General features: G+C 44.9%; 1 protein-coding gene across 1 annotated transcript in view; it reads left to right on the plus strand.

The window, feature by feature from the left end:
- Positions 1-2,285: 2,285 nt before the first annotated feature.
- Positions 2,286-17,553, plus strand: part of APCDD1 (APC down-regulated 1) — a 28,328-nt gene continuing 13,060 nt past the window's right edge. Inside the window, exons 1-3 of the mRNA XM_075706067.1 lie at positions 2,286-2,343; positions 11,641-11,824; positions 13,174-13,705. Of these exons, the coding sequence (XP_075562182.1) occupies positions 2,286-2,343; positions 11,641-11,824; positions 13,174-13,705 (774 nt within the window). The remainder of the gene's footprint in view (positions 2,344-11,640; positions 11,825-13,173; positions 13,706-17,553) is intronic.

Here is a 17,553-nt window from a genome sequence, read left to right on the forward strand (position 1 = left end):
TAGAAAAAGCGTCTCCTTTTGGATGTTGCTGCTTTTATACAATTATACTTCAAAACTGCTAGTCTGTCATTACTGCTCATGGTGATGCTGGCCTACCTTTTACACTCAGGTAAAGAGCAGGTGCCTTATATTAAGCGCCTTCCTACACACCATGTTATCTGAACACCTGCCAAACATGTGCAACTCTTCAAGCTGGCTTCTTCCATCAGGCAGGACCCCTTAGTAATAATCTGGTGCTCATGGCCAACAACAGGGCAATTCGCTGTCCCCCATACGTTGCCTTTTCACTTTTCTTTATATCAGCCGTTTGCATGCCCGGCGTTATCTCACTGATCACCCTGGCAGGAACTTCTCTTAGGAGAGGCAACCATCACACACGGATCTGAAGCACACCATGGGTCCCCAGGACTCAAATGAAGATGCTTGTACTGTATTTGAGTGAACATTGTTGTTTTCCTTGCTCACTGGATCTGTTTCACTTCCTGAACCTGCAGGTAAAGAAAAACTACTTGGGTGTCTTGGCCGCTGTAGGGTTGTTAAAAGCGGCGAAATCAGAAACTTGCCCTGGATTAGTCTTGAAAACAGCCAAGTGGATACACAAGGCTTTTTCCAAATGCACCGCATCTACAGCAAGAATCACCTCCCTTCACACACATACCTGACAAACAGCTCTGTGGCAACTACAGGAATGGGCTGAAGATGAGCAAGCAACATTGGGTAAGGGTATTTTTACAGCCTTACCCAGTGTTACTTGCTCATGTTCATGGACACCTGTTTCTCGAAGGATGTTGCTTTTCTCTGTGCATCTCTCTCCGGGTCACTGCGAGGATATCTGACCACTACAGGTTTGTACAGACCGCCACCAAGCGCTCTGGAAGCCATCCTTCCTGGCTTGAAAAATGTTTGTGTGAAGGTGCAAGCGTAACCCTGAGTATCCAAAGCACCGGAGCTCTAATTCTGACTCACCACTTGTTTCTGTCTCAGTTTCCTCCCTATATAAGTGAGGAAGATTAAATCTATTCTTCCCCCTCACGGGAGTCGGAAGGAATCATCATCATCTGTATTTCTTTTTACGCATGCAGCGTGTAAACACTTTAGCTCAGTTCAAAATGCAGTTACATTGATTTTCTCAAAATTTCCTCCAATTTGTTACACATTCTTTGCCATGAGGCCCTACAGCTGAGCCCACGAGTCCAAACCGAAACTAGGCAACATGATGTCCCCGTCCAGAGGACATTACAAACGAGAGCCTCATGCGTCAACTCAGGCACATGAGTCACCCACATGTACAACATTAAGCGCATGCGTAAAGTGTTTGCATGACCAAGGCCTAAGACTAGAATAAAAAGCAAAACTAATCAACAACAGCCAGGAGGGAAAGCGTGCAGGAGACCGCAGCACCAAAGGCGGCAACCTAGGCATCTGGTTTTTGCTTTTAAAATGCCCGGTTTACGCGGAAAGCCGCAACCAGGCGAAGGTTTCTTGCCGGGGCAAGGGCGCACGCCAACTTTTCTTTCTCTCCAGCTTAGGGGAGCGGCGGCGAAGACCCGCTTCGCACCCCTTGGGAAGCGGCATTCCGGCAGCGGGAGCCGCAGCCCCGCCGGCACCTCCCGCCCCTGCTCGGGCCGCTCGCCCCGCCGCCGCGGAAGGGCCGAGCACCCCCGCGGGCTCCCCCGCGCGTCCTCCAGCCCCCCCCCACGGGCACAGCCCACCCGCCGCCCGACCTCACGCCCCCGGGGCTGCCCGCCGCCCCCCACCGCCCGCTCCTCGCCCTCTCCCGGCCCCGCCGGCCGCCTCCCGCCGCCCCTTCCCCCGCCGTGGGAGCGCTGTCCGGCGGGGCCGCCCCCCTCCCCGCCCCGGGAGGAGTCCCCACCTCCCGACCCCTCCTCCTCCTCCTCCTGCTGGAAGGGGAAATATGAAGCGGAGCCGCCGCTGCGCTCCGCGGAGACGGCGGGGGACGCGGCGGCGGAGCGGCCACCTCCGGGCACCGAGCGGCGGCGGCCGAGCCGGAGCCGGAGCCGGAGCCGGAGCCGGAGCCGGAGCCGGAGCCGGAGCCCGAGCCCTGCCGGGGCGGCAGCGTGCGGGGCGGCAGCCCTGAAGAGCGGGAGCGGCCCCGGAGGGAGGGTCCCCGGCGGGTCCCCGGCGATCCCCGGCCCCGCCAGCCGCCTGCCCTCCAGCGCCGGGCCGTGGGCTGCCCGCGGCGGCGCTGAGGCGCGGGCGGCGCGGCGGGAGGTGGCGGCGGCCGGAGCGAAGGCGCCGGGGAAGGGGCGCTGGCAGGCGGGGAGATGTCCGCCCCGTACGGCAGCCTGATGAGATACCTGTTCCCAGCCCTGCTGCTGCACGGTGAGTGCGGGGCCGGGATGCGGCGGGGGGAGGCTGCCTGGGGGTCCCCACCCGCTGGGCGACTCTGGCTGCGTTGCGAGGGGTCCCGTAAGCTCGCTGGCCGGGGGAGAGGGTCGCGGGTGGGTGCGCTCGCCCGTCGTGGCCGTGGGCGGTGGGTCCCGGCTGCTCGGGCCGGGGGGTCTGGCAGAGGAAAGGGCCGTATGGATGCCGGAGCGGGCAGAGACCTTGTTCGCTCTGCCTGGACCCCCTTGTTAGCGGCACCCCTTCGCAAAACATCTGGGTGCGGCGTAGAGCGGCAGCCAGCCGGTGTAGGTAAAAATCACGCAGAGAGCGTCCCGCTCCGAAGTTTGTGCCGGCGGTGTTACCGTTGCGCGCCTGTAAATGCTTGGATGGAGCAGCTGGTCCAGGCACCTCACCCAAAGATGCTTTCCTCGCCTCCGGGCAAAGGGCTGGCTCTACCAAACTCCGGGGAGCTTGGCTGAGATGTTCCGTGGGACCCACGTTTCACCTGCAAGCGAAGAAGAGGTTTTTGATGTGGAGGTACTCGCTGGGAAGCCTTAGGCAGCAGAGTTTGCCAGCACCGGGTCTTGTACCCAACTAAAACTGTTTTGCTGCAGAGCACGGAGACTCTGGGTGTCATTACACACAGTCCTGCTTTGATGCTCTCTCAGCTTACCCCTGGACTGACATTTCTCTGAAACTGCACGGTAGGCAAAATTTTAGTGGGAAAAGCCAGCGTATTTAAAATTAAACTTAGAAGTTCAGCTGGTAAATCTGTATTTAGGCACTTAAACAGATAACCCATCTTTCCAGAAAGCCGGTGTTCTTCAAGAGCAACTTCTGAAAAGGAGGCTGTTTAATGAGCTGCTTAGGTATGTCTAACATTTGGCAGCCAGATTTGAAAAATCCGGGCGCAATATTGTTCTGAAAAAGTGACTCAACCCACTTGGTTACAGCATCGTTCTAAAGAGTGTTCCTAATTCTGAAGTACTTTGTCGCATCCAGCCTTCTTCAGTTAAATTTCTTAGGACCCCAAGCTTACTCATAAAAAGAGGAATTTAACTGTTACAATGCAAGTGACCTACATGGATTCAGTGTGAGATCGGTGAGCTGGGGTAAGGATTTCAAAGCTGTTCCTGGGGTGGATTTTGTGGAGCAGGGATTCTCTCTCTCTCTGTTTGTACAAGTGCTAAGCACACAGATGGTATTCAATAAATAATAAAGAGCATGGGCTTCTGATTGTGTATTTTGTTTTGAGAAAGAAAGAGCAAGAGACCTTGTTCCCCAGGAGGGGGTTTTATATCCTTCTCACAGCTCAGCTATGAAATCCGGAGAGCATAGAAACATCTTTAGTTGAGCCAGACCTGCCGGAACGCCAGAGGTGTTCTTTAAAACTCTGTGATCTGAGATGTGAAAGTCGAAATGGGAGGTTTGAAGTTAGAGGGTAAAGAGAGGAGGTGTAATTACAGGGTTGGACTCACCGGCTCATCTGCTTGGAATTACAGAGCAGAGCTGAACCCCGGCTGGAGCAGGAAACAAATCAGGGCCAGTGATCAGATCAAAACAGCAGCTGCCAAAAGAGGGTGAAGGAGGAAAATCATCTATTTCTTCCATGTGCAGTTATATTTCAGCAAATAACATAAACCTAAGTTCTTGTAGAAAGATACAACTCGGTGCCTTGTATATAAAGATACATACCTCAGCAACGTAGTAGTGCACGGTGTGGATCTGAGCTTCGAGCATTGGGAAACTACTGCCCTCTTACAAACTTGAAAATGACGTTGGTGGCATATAATGCACTGAAATGTAGCCTGTCTACATGCATTTACCCTGTTAGCTTTAACTAGGCCTAGAGCTTTTCCCTCTGTGCTGCAGAGTCAATAGGAACATCCTTCGGTCAGCGGCTGGCTTGAATTGGTAGTGTGTAAGAATAACCAGCAATCTCAGGGGATCGCAGTGTTAAGCCTCTTTACGGAACGTGATGTTTTCTTTTGCATTTCTATTGCACGTGGCAACTTAAGGGTTAAAAGTGAGTGAGTGTGGGTGGGTGGGTGGTTGAGGATTTTTAGGGTTTAAAGCTTTGTAGCACAAGTTAAAATGTCTGGTAAGGCTAAAGCTTCTTTCAATACATTAAGAAATGCCTACTTTAACATCACTGAATTGAAATTTGGAAAAAACTTGTCTTCATTAATCAAAATAAAACCTGTGCAGTGTCAAAAAAAAAAAAGTAAGGTTTGCAGCTGGAAGTTGTCCATTATCACTGTTTTCTTTGCTTAGACAAAAAAGCCACAGAAGTTTCAGATGTCAAATACTAAGATCATTCAGCTCCAGAAAACCTGATTAATAAGAGCTACATTCAAATGGATTCAAAACAAATTTGGCTAATTTCTTTTGTAAGTGTAAACTATTTTTTACAAATACAGATGCTAAGAAGAAACTAGTATATTTCTGATTACATTACTGTTAGAGTAATGAATTAGAAACTAAGTAAAACAATTTGTTGATAACATCATGGAAATAGTAGTAATAAAGACGATGAAGACAGGACTGCTAGGCTTTTCAGAGCAAAACTGTTTATGCTTTTAAAAGTTCTCTGGCAATATTGCTTACATTAGTTACATAGAAGTGTTTTATTTCAAAACCTGTTCAGGAAAACAATAAGTGTATCAGAAGATACAAATATCCATATCCATAAAATGGACAAATATTGTGCTCCACACTAGAGGAATATATGACCTGTTCCCTCAAGTAAAATACGGCATTTGGAAATCTGATAGACAATAAAGAGAGAAAGAGGGGAAGACACACTGCTCAGCCTAAGACTTGTAGAGTTTGCAGGGAAGGTGTGAAGATGGGCTTCATTTTATTCACAATTTCATCAGTGTAAATTCAATTTCACTCATCTCTGTAGCTTGACTGTGGGCTAACAGTGGTGCGATGTAGGTGTCATGAACAGTAAGGGCAATTTTTGCACTCTGTAGGGTGTCCGTAGGGGTGGGCTGCCAGGCGATAAAGCCCAAAACTAGCCTCAACCACGCTGAAGGCAAATACCTTCAGCTATTCAAGGCAAGGCTAGTATTTTATTACTGACGCAACGCTTTAAGCAGGGCTGATAGAGGGTAGGATTATACCTAGCAAGCTTGTTTAAGCATTGTCTTTGCTCAGACACAAGTCCCATCGGTGTTGGGGGCAGTTCCACCTGAATAAATCCTGGTGCCGAGGTGTGGGTGGAAGACAGGGCGGAGGTCTGCAGGCTGCACGGCAGATGCCTCTGACAGAGTGCAGATGTTTCCTTCAAAGAGGGCAAGACCAAACAACCATCGATTATTAAATTGCACTTACAGCCCAGTGCTGCACCCACTCGTGCCAGTGGCAGAGCTCCTGCTGCCCTAAAGGGAGGTGGGCTCTAACCCTATGGGGCTTCATAAAGAAGCCCATGCTCCTGGCAGTGGCGTTTCACCTTGTGTTGATAGCAGCAGTCATCCCAATTACGAGACGAACTTACCTTAGGAGAGGTTATTGGCTGTGTAGCTGCTTGGTGCTTGGTTCTCTGACCTCTCCCAAGATGGGGCATCGAGTAAGGACCAAGCTGTAGGATAACAGAGGACCTCAGTGCTGGGCCAGTCACCCTCAGAGGAGTTTCTTTTTAGCTGTCCCATCTAAACACACTTTAGATCACTCTTCAGGATCTTCCACGCTCTGAAACATTCATTTCACATCTCTTTGGACGCTGTACCTGGAAACTCTGTATGCACAAGGAAGGCAACAGATCCATGTGAAAGGAAGTCATTGTCCTGCCTGCTTCCATGGCCATAAACCCCAGCTTTCCTTTCCCAACCCTTTTGTTTGTAGTAGCTAATTTAGGTCCCAATCCTGCGAGGACTCTTTGAAGTTTCAAGTGCAGGGAAAACACTGGTAAACACAGACCGCGGCTTGGTAACAGGACATTATATTCTCCATGGCAATTACGTAAGTTTGTGCTGTAGCTAAAAGCCTGTCATGGGCGTTACCTAACACTATCCCACATGAAGAAAGAGTGTAATCCAAATGTCCCTTTATTTAATTGTGCAGGGCAAATGCCCAGATAAGGAGAGCTATAAACTTAATCCAGTCAATTATTCTTTATCTGTTGTAAGGTTTTTCAAATTTCAAACAAGTCCTAACTTGAAAAGAGTTTGCTGCAGAAATAAAGCACGAATGTTAAAATGTTTCAGTCGGAGATGAAGCCATCACATTTTGAGTGTGCACTGGAGGTTGTTTTAATTCGTAATAAAATGGTGCTCTTTGGGATTTACATTGCTATAAATGAAAGCAGAAGTGAAGTGGTTCCTGCTGAGCAATTCCAATCTAAATCCAGTTTTGAATCCTATTTTTAGGTAACAATTGTTCTTCCATTTAACAAAGGGTGAACCTGCTGAACACCTAGTAGTGTTGAGTCTGGTTTGAAGCACTACACTTGGACGTGTTTGAAGCTATGGTTTAGATTCTGGTAGAGGTGTTCATTAAACTGATTAAATCTAAACAGTTTAAGATTTTTAAGATTATTTGAATTACACGTTTGCAGTCTGGCATAGCTGAGAACAGAATTTGATCAGGGTGTTTAGGCACAAATTAAATTGTAAGAATTTGTGTTCAAGCAAAACTCTGCTTATTATCTGTTTTGCAGTTGTACATTATTTGCATACTATTTTTCAGAAAACAGAAACATTTTTTCAAGCAGCTCACAGTTTTTTGCAGAAATATTGGTGGAGAGCTTTGTCACAGCCGCTTTTGAAACACATTTGGGTAACGGGCTGCCAACAGATTGCCCTTTTAAGATTTGTATTTTACTCGCAGCTATGTGCAGAAGTCTTTGAAGAACTTGAAAGTAACCTATCTTCCCTTAACAATTATTTTTATCTTGAATGGTTGTTCCCACATGAGATACAGGTTTATAGGTGAACCTGAGAGCCTGAAGTTCTCTGTCTGGGTGCAGTGCGTGCTCCTATCCACGTCTTAGTGGAGTGGCAGCTGTGCAGACCTCCACTTTCCCACTCAGATGGATGTTGCATCTGCCCCTGTCCAGTGTGATCTGTGAGGGCCTGGGCATGGATCCCCACCTAGCTGTAGCATCTCTTATACTATTTTCAGTTAGTTTGATGCTAAAGCTGTGATTTACACTGCTAGGGCTTGATTATGAAAGAGAAGTTGGATATCAACTCATCAGAAAATGCATTTTTTTTCTTTGTTTTTTCTAGCTGGAATTTCCGATGCATTCTGGAACTTTCCTTTTCCTTCTGGACTTGCTCCTTTGCATAAACAGCCACCGTGGGGTGGGTGATACAATCTTATGACCTCTGGTTGTGGTGTAGCTAAAGCAAAAGCCAACCAGAGGCTTCACAGAATTATTGCTATTAGTCTCATGCAAAGATTTTTTTGTTTGTTTGTTTGAAGTCTCTCACACTTTTGAGTGGTAACATGGTGGATTTTATTTATTTATTTATTTTTAACAAGTGGGTAAGATTCCTTCATAACACACAAAAATTTAAAAGGGAGTCAGTCAGAGAGAGTCTGAGATACTTACATGGCTTGTCGTGGAGGTACTGAAGCCTACTATCTGTCTGTGCTGTAGAGAATAGCAGCCTTGGATCTCTTTGAATGAAAGCAGTGGCTCCAGCTATGTTGCAACTGCATGTAGGCTCCAAAGTGGGCTTTTAAAGAGCCATGAAATTCTTTTCGCAGTTTCATGAAAGCACATTTTAACCTTGAGGCTTCCAGCGATGTCCCATTTAACATGGCCAAATGGATCCTTTAAAATGAGTGACATCATCCCTGGAGGACCTCAGTTTTGCGGAGGACCTCAGTTTTGCAGAACACCTCCTTGTGCACTGCCAAGGGTGGAGCAGGGGGACACTGTGCTGCCTCTGAGCACCTGCTGCGAGGAAAAGCCTAGGAAGATGGTGTTCGGTTTAATGCCCTGTGTGGGAAGCGTATCACCAGTCCTGTGTTTGATCTTAAGAAGGAACTAGGGAAAGTTATGGCACTTCTATATGGTAGCCATATCTACAGGCATATGTCAGTAAATACAAAAGCATTGACATGATTACTCGGTAAGGAAGGCGACTGCTAAATTATTTCCTTGCCCCAGCAACACAAACACAGGTAAAGGTCCTATCACTGCCTTTTAATTTTATACCATAATTAATATTCTGATATTCACGTCTTATTTATGTGATGTTGCCTAGTATGTGTGTGTTTTCTATATCCCTTCCTCTGTCTCTGCAGCCTTTGTTCTGTTCTCATGCCTGTCTTGATTACATAAACTAGTTCCTGCCCTCATTTGTCACAGTTGGATGGATAGAGTCCCAAACAAATGCCCTCTCTGCAGGTACAGATCTCCAGATCTATCAGTGCAAATCTCCCTTCCACCCACTGGTTACAGTTTGTTGTTTGCAAGTTGCAGACAGAACTACATACATGTTACAGGGAGAGCTGGGACCCCCTTGCTTTTGAGCTATATCAAAGAAAAGACACTGTATAATACCACATAAAGTTTGACTCCTTTTCAAAACCCCCTTCTTTTCATTATTTCCTCCAGGGAATAATTGGGAATGTATAATGTGGTTACTGCATTTTCTCCTTTGATGTGTGTACATGCAAGATGGTATCCTCCCACAGAAGGATTTTTGCTTGGAGAAATTAAATGCCCAAGTATGTTTAAATGAACAAATCATTCATTTTTAAGTGTGTCTGTGTTCATGAATCATATGCCATGAGCTAGGCAAAATGCAACTTCTTAAAAGCAAATGGTAAAATAACTATGCCTTGGAAATAGTCACTTGAACCATTTCAGAACCTCCTCTTGATGGCAGATTTCAAATGCTTAACAACTTCAAGTGGAAATGTACATTTTTGAAGACTTTTTCAGTGTGAGATAATTTGTCTGCAGGAGACATCCTGACAGCTGTGTTTCTGTTGAAATTTAGTACTGATGACTACAGCCTCTACTGGGTCCCTTGCAGGAGGTGTCACTTCTGACCCCAAAGATGCTCTGAGCCCATGGACAGGAGCGCTCACTCCATTTCAGAATGAGGTGCTGAAGTCATGTGGGCTTTTTGAGCATGTGGAGACTTAGAGATGGAGAAGTATGTTAGAAGGCAAGCTCTCAGTCACTAGCTGTGATTCATAACAACAAAAATAAATATACTGGTAAGCTTACCTGTACCTGGCTGAACTTGTTCTCCTGGCAGTATGAAGGCCTGTGAGATCTGCCCCATACCCACAAGGTTTCAGATAAATCAAATAAGCCCAAGTTTTTGAGAGTGTCAAGTGCTGCTCCAAGTGAGGTGGGCTGCAGACACAGCACAGAGCTGCTGTGCATGGTTGCTGGCTTCAGCCCAGGAGGCTGTACCGCCCCGTACATAAAGCACTGACCCTGTCTAGTAAATCCTGCCTCTCCAAAGATGTAGTCAGCTCAAGCAGAGAGTCAACCTGCCATGGCTGTATCATTTCTGAAGCAGCCGTGCTGTTTCTGGCTGCAGAACGGGAGTTGTTTGGCGCTAATGTGAGTGACTCCGCTCACTAACGTAGAAATACCTGAGAAGCCTTGACTTCCAGAGACGGAGAAGTATTGACCCTCTGAAAATTAGGCTCCTGTAAGGGCATCTCAGATGGTGTGCTCAAATATCAAAGCATCCCTAGTATTTATTACCCTTTAGAAAGTAAGGCTGTAAATTCTCATTCAGGTGGAAGAATTATTTGTAGCCTGCAACAAAGCTACCAGATTTTCCAGTAAAGACTTTGTGAGGTTGTATTCATTAATCTCATTAAATCATGAGATCATTCGGTGGTGAGCACTGTTTACATTCAAGTATTTATTGTATTCTTTCTGATCATTCTTTACCCTGCCTACTGGATAAGTCCTTGCCTTTGTTTGGCTTAGGAATTGCTATTTTTAAATGGCTGACATGTATTTATATTTTTAGCAATGCCATTTTCCCAGGTGTTACCCAAGTTTCTTCTGGAAGATCTAAAACCTAGCCAACGTAACAAATCACTGACACTATTTTCTTTTTTGCAATAGGAAATGGCAAAGATTTGAAACAGAGTCTACCTAAAGCCAACTAGTACTGATTTTCTCGTAAATCCTGTAGCGATGCTGTGTGCTGCCCAAGCATGTGCCTAAGTGTTAGATGGGGCCTGTGGAAGAAAGTGTAGGATCCTGCGTTAGGTGGCTTGGCACGGTGTAGGGTTGCACCATGTACGGGTGATCCCGAACAGCCCAGTTCCTGAGCCAGGTCAGCCAAGAGAGCACCAAAAAAGATGGGGGTGAATCCTAGACCCTGCCTCTGGGGCCACATGTTAGCGAGACATCCCTTTCCCAAGACAGCCACCCTGACTTCCCAGGCATGCAACCAGCCCCTCCACCCCACCCCATATTCGTTTTCTAGCCCGCTGGTTCTTAAATTCCTTCTGGCAAAGTAATACAGTTTCCAACCCATTATGTAAGGTTCATGTTTTTCACCTCTTAACCTCTATATGTGTGTTTTTCTTTTGATCCATGTTTTCCAACATATCTAAGAGCAGGCCGTGCCTAAAACAGTAAAGACACATTCCTTCTGAAGCTACGTATTCATTTTGTTCAATTAATATTGTGTAGAGAGAGCGCTGGTGGGTTTTGTATGTATACATTACTGGAAACCAAAATTACTGCGTGCTGGAGATAAAATTAGCTTTTGAAATTCCTTTTCCCCTTGAAAATAAAAATAGCAGAATCTGCCTTTAATTGACCACCTCAGTCATCACAGAGGCTTCCTGTGTGCAGAGGCTTTGCTTTTAATATCTCTTTTCCTTTGGCTTTAAAGGGTAGTCCTTATTTGCAAGTTTATTATAGAAGCGTTCAAATTAGAGGTGGGCTGAAACCACAGAGTTTATGTCCAGATCTGGATGCAACTTTCTAAAAGTTCCATAGTTCAGGTTTTTGATTGTCCTGACCAGAGATTACAGAGGTGTCTATAAAATTCAGGTTCAGAGCCACATCTCCTGGGTGTGGAAACACAACACTTTGGTTCAGCCCCTTCTCCCCAGTGTATTTCGTAAAGCAAATTTATGTAGTGGATTATTAGTGGGCTGACAGAGAGGAAGAGCTTCCCCTTTTTTTTTTTTTTTTCAGATGAGAAAAGAAATGTAAACTGTTCTTTCCTAGACACATAACATTGCAAATGAGTGTCATTCAACACAAGATGTTCACAACGTCCTTTTGTGTGCTGAAACCCTTCTCAGCAGGGACTCACGATAATTTACACTTGTCTATCACAGGGCTGGGAGAAGGTTCTGCTCTTCTTCACCCGGACAGCAGGTCCCACCCTCGGTCCTTGGAGAAGAGTGCATGGAGGGCTTTCAAGGAGTCACAGTGTCATCATATGCTGAAACACCTTCACAATGGAGCCCGGATCACTGTGCAGATGCCTCCCAATATTGAGGGACACTGGGTCTCTACTGGGTAAGGAAAGACAAAACAAGATGCTTGAGTGATGTATGTGGAAGAGAAGAGGGGAAGGAAGCAGAGAGGAAAGGATGAATATTCCTGCTTTAAGCAGTGGGGGAAATACTTTCTTTAAGATGGTGATGCTCTAAATTCCAGATGCTTTCTATATGTTTATGCATAAAAGGAGAAGGAACGGCATTATGTACAGTAGAATAGCATTCTATAAAGCTGTCTTGATTAATCGATTTATAGCCTGGATTTTAAACAGCATGCTGTGAAATATCTTTAATTCTCTCTTTGAATAGGAAGGAGCTCAAGTTGCCAAAATGGATGCTTATTCAAACATAACATTGTACTATCTTTGACTACATGCATTCAGTCCATTGAATGGGTCCTTGTTTTCAAAGCATGTGTCTAGCACAGGTTTTATTGCAAAAGAAATTAAGAAGCTGTTTTTCAGCAGTTCTGTTACTCTCTATACATGATGACTTGTAACTGAGCGCGCTATTTTGCTTTCTGTGTCTCAGCAGGCAATATTCATATGCTCGTTTAAAGTGACTTGTAGTAGGAAAGACTGGGGTATTTTAACAGAAAGGAGTGTATTTATGTTAAGCAGTGTGGGTGTGACAAGGGCGTCAAGTTTGAAGGCACAAAAGGACTTCCTACAGGAAGTGGAATTTAACTGCCCTTTACATCTTCAGGGGAAAAAAAAAAAAAGAAAAGAAAAAACCAAAAAACCTGAATATTGCATGGTCCAAATTCAAGCCAAATAGAAGTTTTGCATTAACGGTCAGAAGTTTGCATTAATTGCCACCCCTGTTGAAAGTTTGAGTGGAAAAGCTGAGGACACGATCCTGCACATCCTCTGCAGACCAGAGCTGGTGGAGCTCTGCTGAGAAGCTTCTACAGCAGCATAGAAGCCAGTTCTTTGTACTGTTCTGTGGATGTTTGGCATTTCACTTTCTGATGTTATCAGTCCTTTTGCTAAATCTGCCATGCAAAAGAGAAGAATAGATGTTTAATAAGTTGCTACTTCTTTTCAGAGAAGAATTGAATCACATGGTGGTCCCTAGACAAAAAGGAAAAGCAAAACATGACTCAAAGTATTTAAACCTACAAAGATAAAGCCCTTAGTTAGATATGATCACCATGAAGCAGTATATTAATAACAGCAGGGGAAATTGTTGGTTAATTGGCAGGCCACAGATGCCAAGGTCCTATCTACCCTCATTTATGCCAGAGGGACGTTAGCATCCAAGTGCCTCTGTGGACCCATGCAGGTTTGCTCAGTCTTGTTACCTGTAGGGTACATGATGTGCCACCTTGCTAAAATTTTGTTTCCATCCCTTTCTGTCTTCCCACAGTTGCGAAGTTAGAGCAGGCCCAGAGTTCATCACAAGATCTTACAGGTTCTACCACAATAATACATTTAAGGCCTATCAGTTTTATTACGGTGGCAATCGCTGCACAAACCCTGTCTACACACTAGTTATACGTGGCAAAATACGTCTCCGCCAAGCATCCTGGATCATCCGAGGGGGTACTGAAGCTGATTATCAGCTACGCAACATACAGATCATATGCCACAATGAAGCAATAGCCAAAAAATTAAGTGAGTTGGTGAACCATACATGTCCTGGATTTATACCAGAAGATAGTCCCTGGGAGCAGGATGTGAGCTATGATTTGCTGAGAGAAGAGAATGGCTGTGAATGCACCAAAGCTCTGAATTTTGCCATGCATGAACTCCAACTGATCCGCGTGGAGAAGCAGTACCTGCACCACAATTTAGACCACCTTGTGGAGGAGCTATTTCTTGGAGACATTCACACCGATGCTACTCAGAGGAGGTACTATCGGCCCTCTAGTTACCAACCTCCTCTTCAAAATGCCAAGGTACGTGTGTGTAAATATGCCCTCTTTTTAAGATATTAGTGACAAAGCCCTCAGCTCTTCTGAGTCAGTGCACTAGTGTAACCTAAAATGTAGATGTGGTTCCAAAATAAGAGGTGGATTGCACCTTTACAGATGATGCAGCCCATTAAAGAAAGGTCACAGAGCTTATTTCTTGAGAATAGTAATTCTTCTGTGGTTTATAAGACTGCATGAAATGTGCAAAAAGTAGTCTGATGAACTAAGGTCAATAAAGGCCACTCTGAAGATGGACTCAAAGACTTGTATGCAGAGGTGGAAGTGGTTGGCTGGGACCACAGCTGTAGGCTAGCAGCTGAGAAGAGAGAAAGTTTGATACAGGACTGAAAAAGAACAAGAGAAACAGGCATCAGTGGATGCTTGTGTAGCTGCGGGAGTGCCAGGGAGAGAGGAAATCAAATTGTATCAGCATATGGAAGTTGGGTGATCCATAACCTGAAGAGAAAAATTGGAAATTGGAATGCAGGCACATGAAAGCGGCAGCATGAAGGGAAAAAAAAACTGATGGGCTGTGCAGGTCATGGATCCAGATGCAGGCACACACATTAATGAAATGAAAAACAGGTGAATTTTGAATGGGGCTCTAATTCCATTTGATAATTCAGTTTTCAAAGGGGCCTCAGAGTGCCCTCAGCTTCACTGGGAACTGATCAACCCGCAGTAAGTTAAATAAAAGTCAAACAGGAAGAGTAGACACTGATGGCCTGTAGCAGGAGGGCTGTCTATAGATCTTTCCTGGTGACATTTCAAAGGCGGGCGGCGATTGGAACCACATTGCTGGCTGCCGCTGCTGCCGCTGTGCTCCAGCTGGGCACTGCCGCAGCATCACTTCCAGCTAATGGGTTATCACCATTTTTAATCATCTCGTCGCAACCGATTCAAAAATCAGCTACAGCTTATCAGCAATAGCAGGAAACAACAACAGGGGAAGGCGGAGTTTTGATGAGAAAGCCTTGGCTTTCCCTTCCATTCGAAACTGTCTGCCCTGGGTTGCGTCTGCCTCCTGTGAACATCAAATTTCAATGGTTCAGGACTTTACATGATCTGCCTTTAATCATTTTAATAGCCTGGCCCAGGGATAATTTTAATCCACAGTCATCTGTGTCTCTGTATGAAAGCTGCTGTCACTTCTGTCATTCTTATGCGCTTTTCAAGTGACCAGCGACAAATTTGTGTTTTCTTTTTAAACATGTCTTCCCAAAAGGGAGAGTTTCAGCAGCAGCAGGTGAACGACGGCACGTTCCTCATCAAAATTTTACTTTTCTTTAATTCATTCAGACAAGCACATTGACTTTCTCTTTGCTTATTTGGAAGTGAGGGTTCTTTCCTAAATCTCTTCCTTGCAGGTAGTGGTAGGTACAAATTATCTGACACCAGCTATCTGTTGTATCTGTTCTGGAAAATATGGTAGGTCTTTTTCTGACCATGTGAAACAGAGACAAAATCTTTATTTCATTCACCCTAGCTGATTATTTTTTCTGGTCAAATCTAGCTGTCTTATTATGGGCTGACAGATAACATAGTAAATGCTTACACTTCCACCATGTAGTAATTTCATTACAGTCAGAATGATCGGGTGTACTCTCAACCAGCTTTATAAAAATAAGATTTTTCTCCAGATCTGCTGTAATTTTAGGACACACTGATAACGATTTTCCTGCTAGTCTCTTCTGCTACTGTAGCATCACTTTTCCCCTCTAAAATATAACACCTCTAAAATATAATGCTCAAATTTAAGGGATCAAATCTTGCATAAGAGGTCTCTTTCTTAAGCCACGTTAGCTAAATAAGTGAGAGCACTGAAAGCTCTCATTTACGTTAATGAAGTCCATTATCTCAGGCATGATCCGATCCGTTCTGACCTGAGGGGGTGACATGTCTATGTGGAAGATAAGAGCAGCCTCAGCCTGCCTGCCTGGCTCACCCTGCACGCCGTTATCCCGCAGTCCCACGTGTCTGGATGGGCAGGTCCTGCGCAGCGGTACCCGTGTGCTCTGATCGGGGAGAGCCTGCGGTGTGGCTCCCAGGGGAGGCTTTCATATCATCTATTTACAAGAACTGGGGGAGGGGAGAAGCAAACAAGCCAACTAGTTATCCGTTGGTATTCATGAAGTACAGTACTTCCAAGTAAGATTTTTGGTAGCCAGGTCTTGGCAGAGGCTGAATCTTGAGGCTGAATTTGTGACACTGGAATCCCATTCATAAGAGTACTGTTGGCTACAGAAAGTGCTGCTATTATAGAAAGCACAGGTTAACTCTGAGTACACCAAAATATGTATAGATTCCAGCTCTCCGTGATGAAACTGCTATAGTTTAATAAATGGGGGTCCCAGGTCCTGACTTGCAGGCCACCGCTCTACTCCCAGTTTAGCCAGTTACGACTTCTGGAGAGTTATGATACCTCTGTTTCTCCTCCAACCATTGGCTGCAAGGCCTGCTTGGCTCCCACAATGCGTATATATACATATAAATATATATATTTATATATAGCATGTGGATTGCTGGGACACCAGTCTCAGCTGGAGCCTTCAATGGCAAAAGATGCATAGGTTTAACACAAGTTTGAAGTGTGCAACAGCGCAGCTTCTCTTTGTATTTTTTGGTAGGTTCCTCTTGCTCAGATTTGATGTGAGATTTCCTTTTTCTCAAGAGAAATTGGGCCTGCTGGTACTAGGCTTTTGGCATGATACAAATAACAGTACCCCTAAAAAATGAACCTTTGCCTCAGCTGCCATGAAAGACTTCTGGGTGTTGGTTTGTACCTAACCATGAAGTTCTCTATACCAACAGGTTCGCAAACCGTCTGTCTGACCCACTGCTTGCCAAATGTAGGAAGAATAGTAACAGAGATGCTTTTTTTTTTTTTTTTTAAAGTCCAGGCAAACATACCGCGGAAAGGTTATAACCCTTCTTCTTTGAACTCTTTTCCTTTTCTAATTGTTGCTCCACTGGGACCCAGCTGAAAATGAGTTTAAATGCTAAATTGAGTTTAAAACTACAAGTCACAGACTCCTCTGGAAACTGGACACCATGAATAAATAGAAACGTTAAATCAACTTGTTTTTTTAAGGTTTCTACAGTCATACCAAGAGGTTGTGGAGGCCAGGAAATTGCTTCTGAAGTGAATCAGGTGTATTGTGTGGAATCTTTCATTTAAGGCTTTTTTCATTTCCTTTTTATTTATTTTTATTTTAAACTTATAAAGGCCTGCTTAAAATAAGTTAAGAGGATTCACATTTTGAGTTAAATTTATAGTTAAGCCTCTATATAGAAGAAAGTTCCACCCAGCTCAAGAGTTTACACAGCCTGTAAGTTGGATGTGGTAGTCATATTCATTACTTATGTGGTTGAAATGAGTGGTAATTAAAAGCAAATGATTGCTGGATATGTTAGGAATGCCAAAGCCACATGATCAGGACTTTAAACAAATAGAATTGGACCTTCTCCAGATTCATGCAGCGATTTCACCACAGGATGGTAAATCTAAAGGACTGTCCAAAAACCAGACAGCTTTATGCTGAGCTACAAATCTGAATAAATTCACAGATTACCGTATCTCAAGTGTTCATATAAAATCAGGGAGCTTTTAAAAATATGTAATATGTCATCTCTTAAGACTTTACGAATTCTCTTAGATAACAGCATACCTTAAACAAATTCCTCCTGTAAAATATGTGGAAGTTCCTGAGTGCAGCTGATGAATAGGTCACTGTATAGATTTATCTTAGCAGTCCTCTAGCCTTGCTCAAGATATTCAATTAGGACTTGCTGATGAACGGGGCTGAACATCTTTGATGTCTCTTGACATTGCG

Source organism: Pelecanus crispus, chromosome 2, assembly GCF_030463565.1.
Source record: "Pelecanus crispus isolate bPelCri1 chromosome 2, bPelCri1.pri, whole genome shotgun sequence".
NCBI classification, from domain to species: domain Eukaryota; kingdom Metazoa; phylum Chordata; class Aves; order Pelecaniformes; family Pelecanidae; genus Pelecanus; species Pelecanus crispus.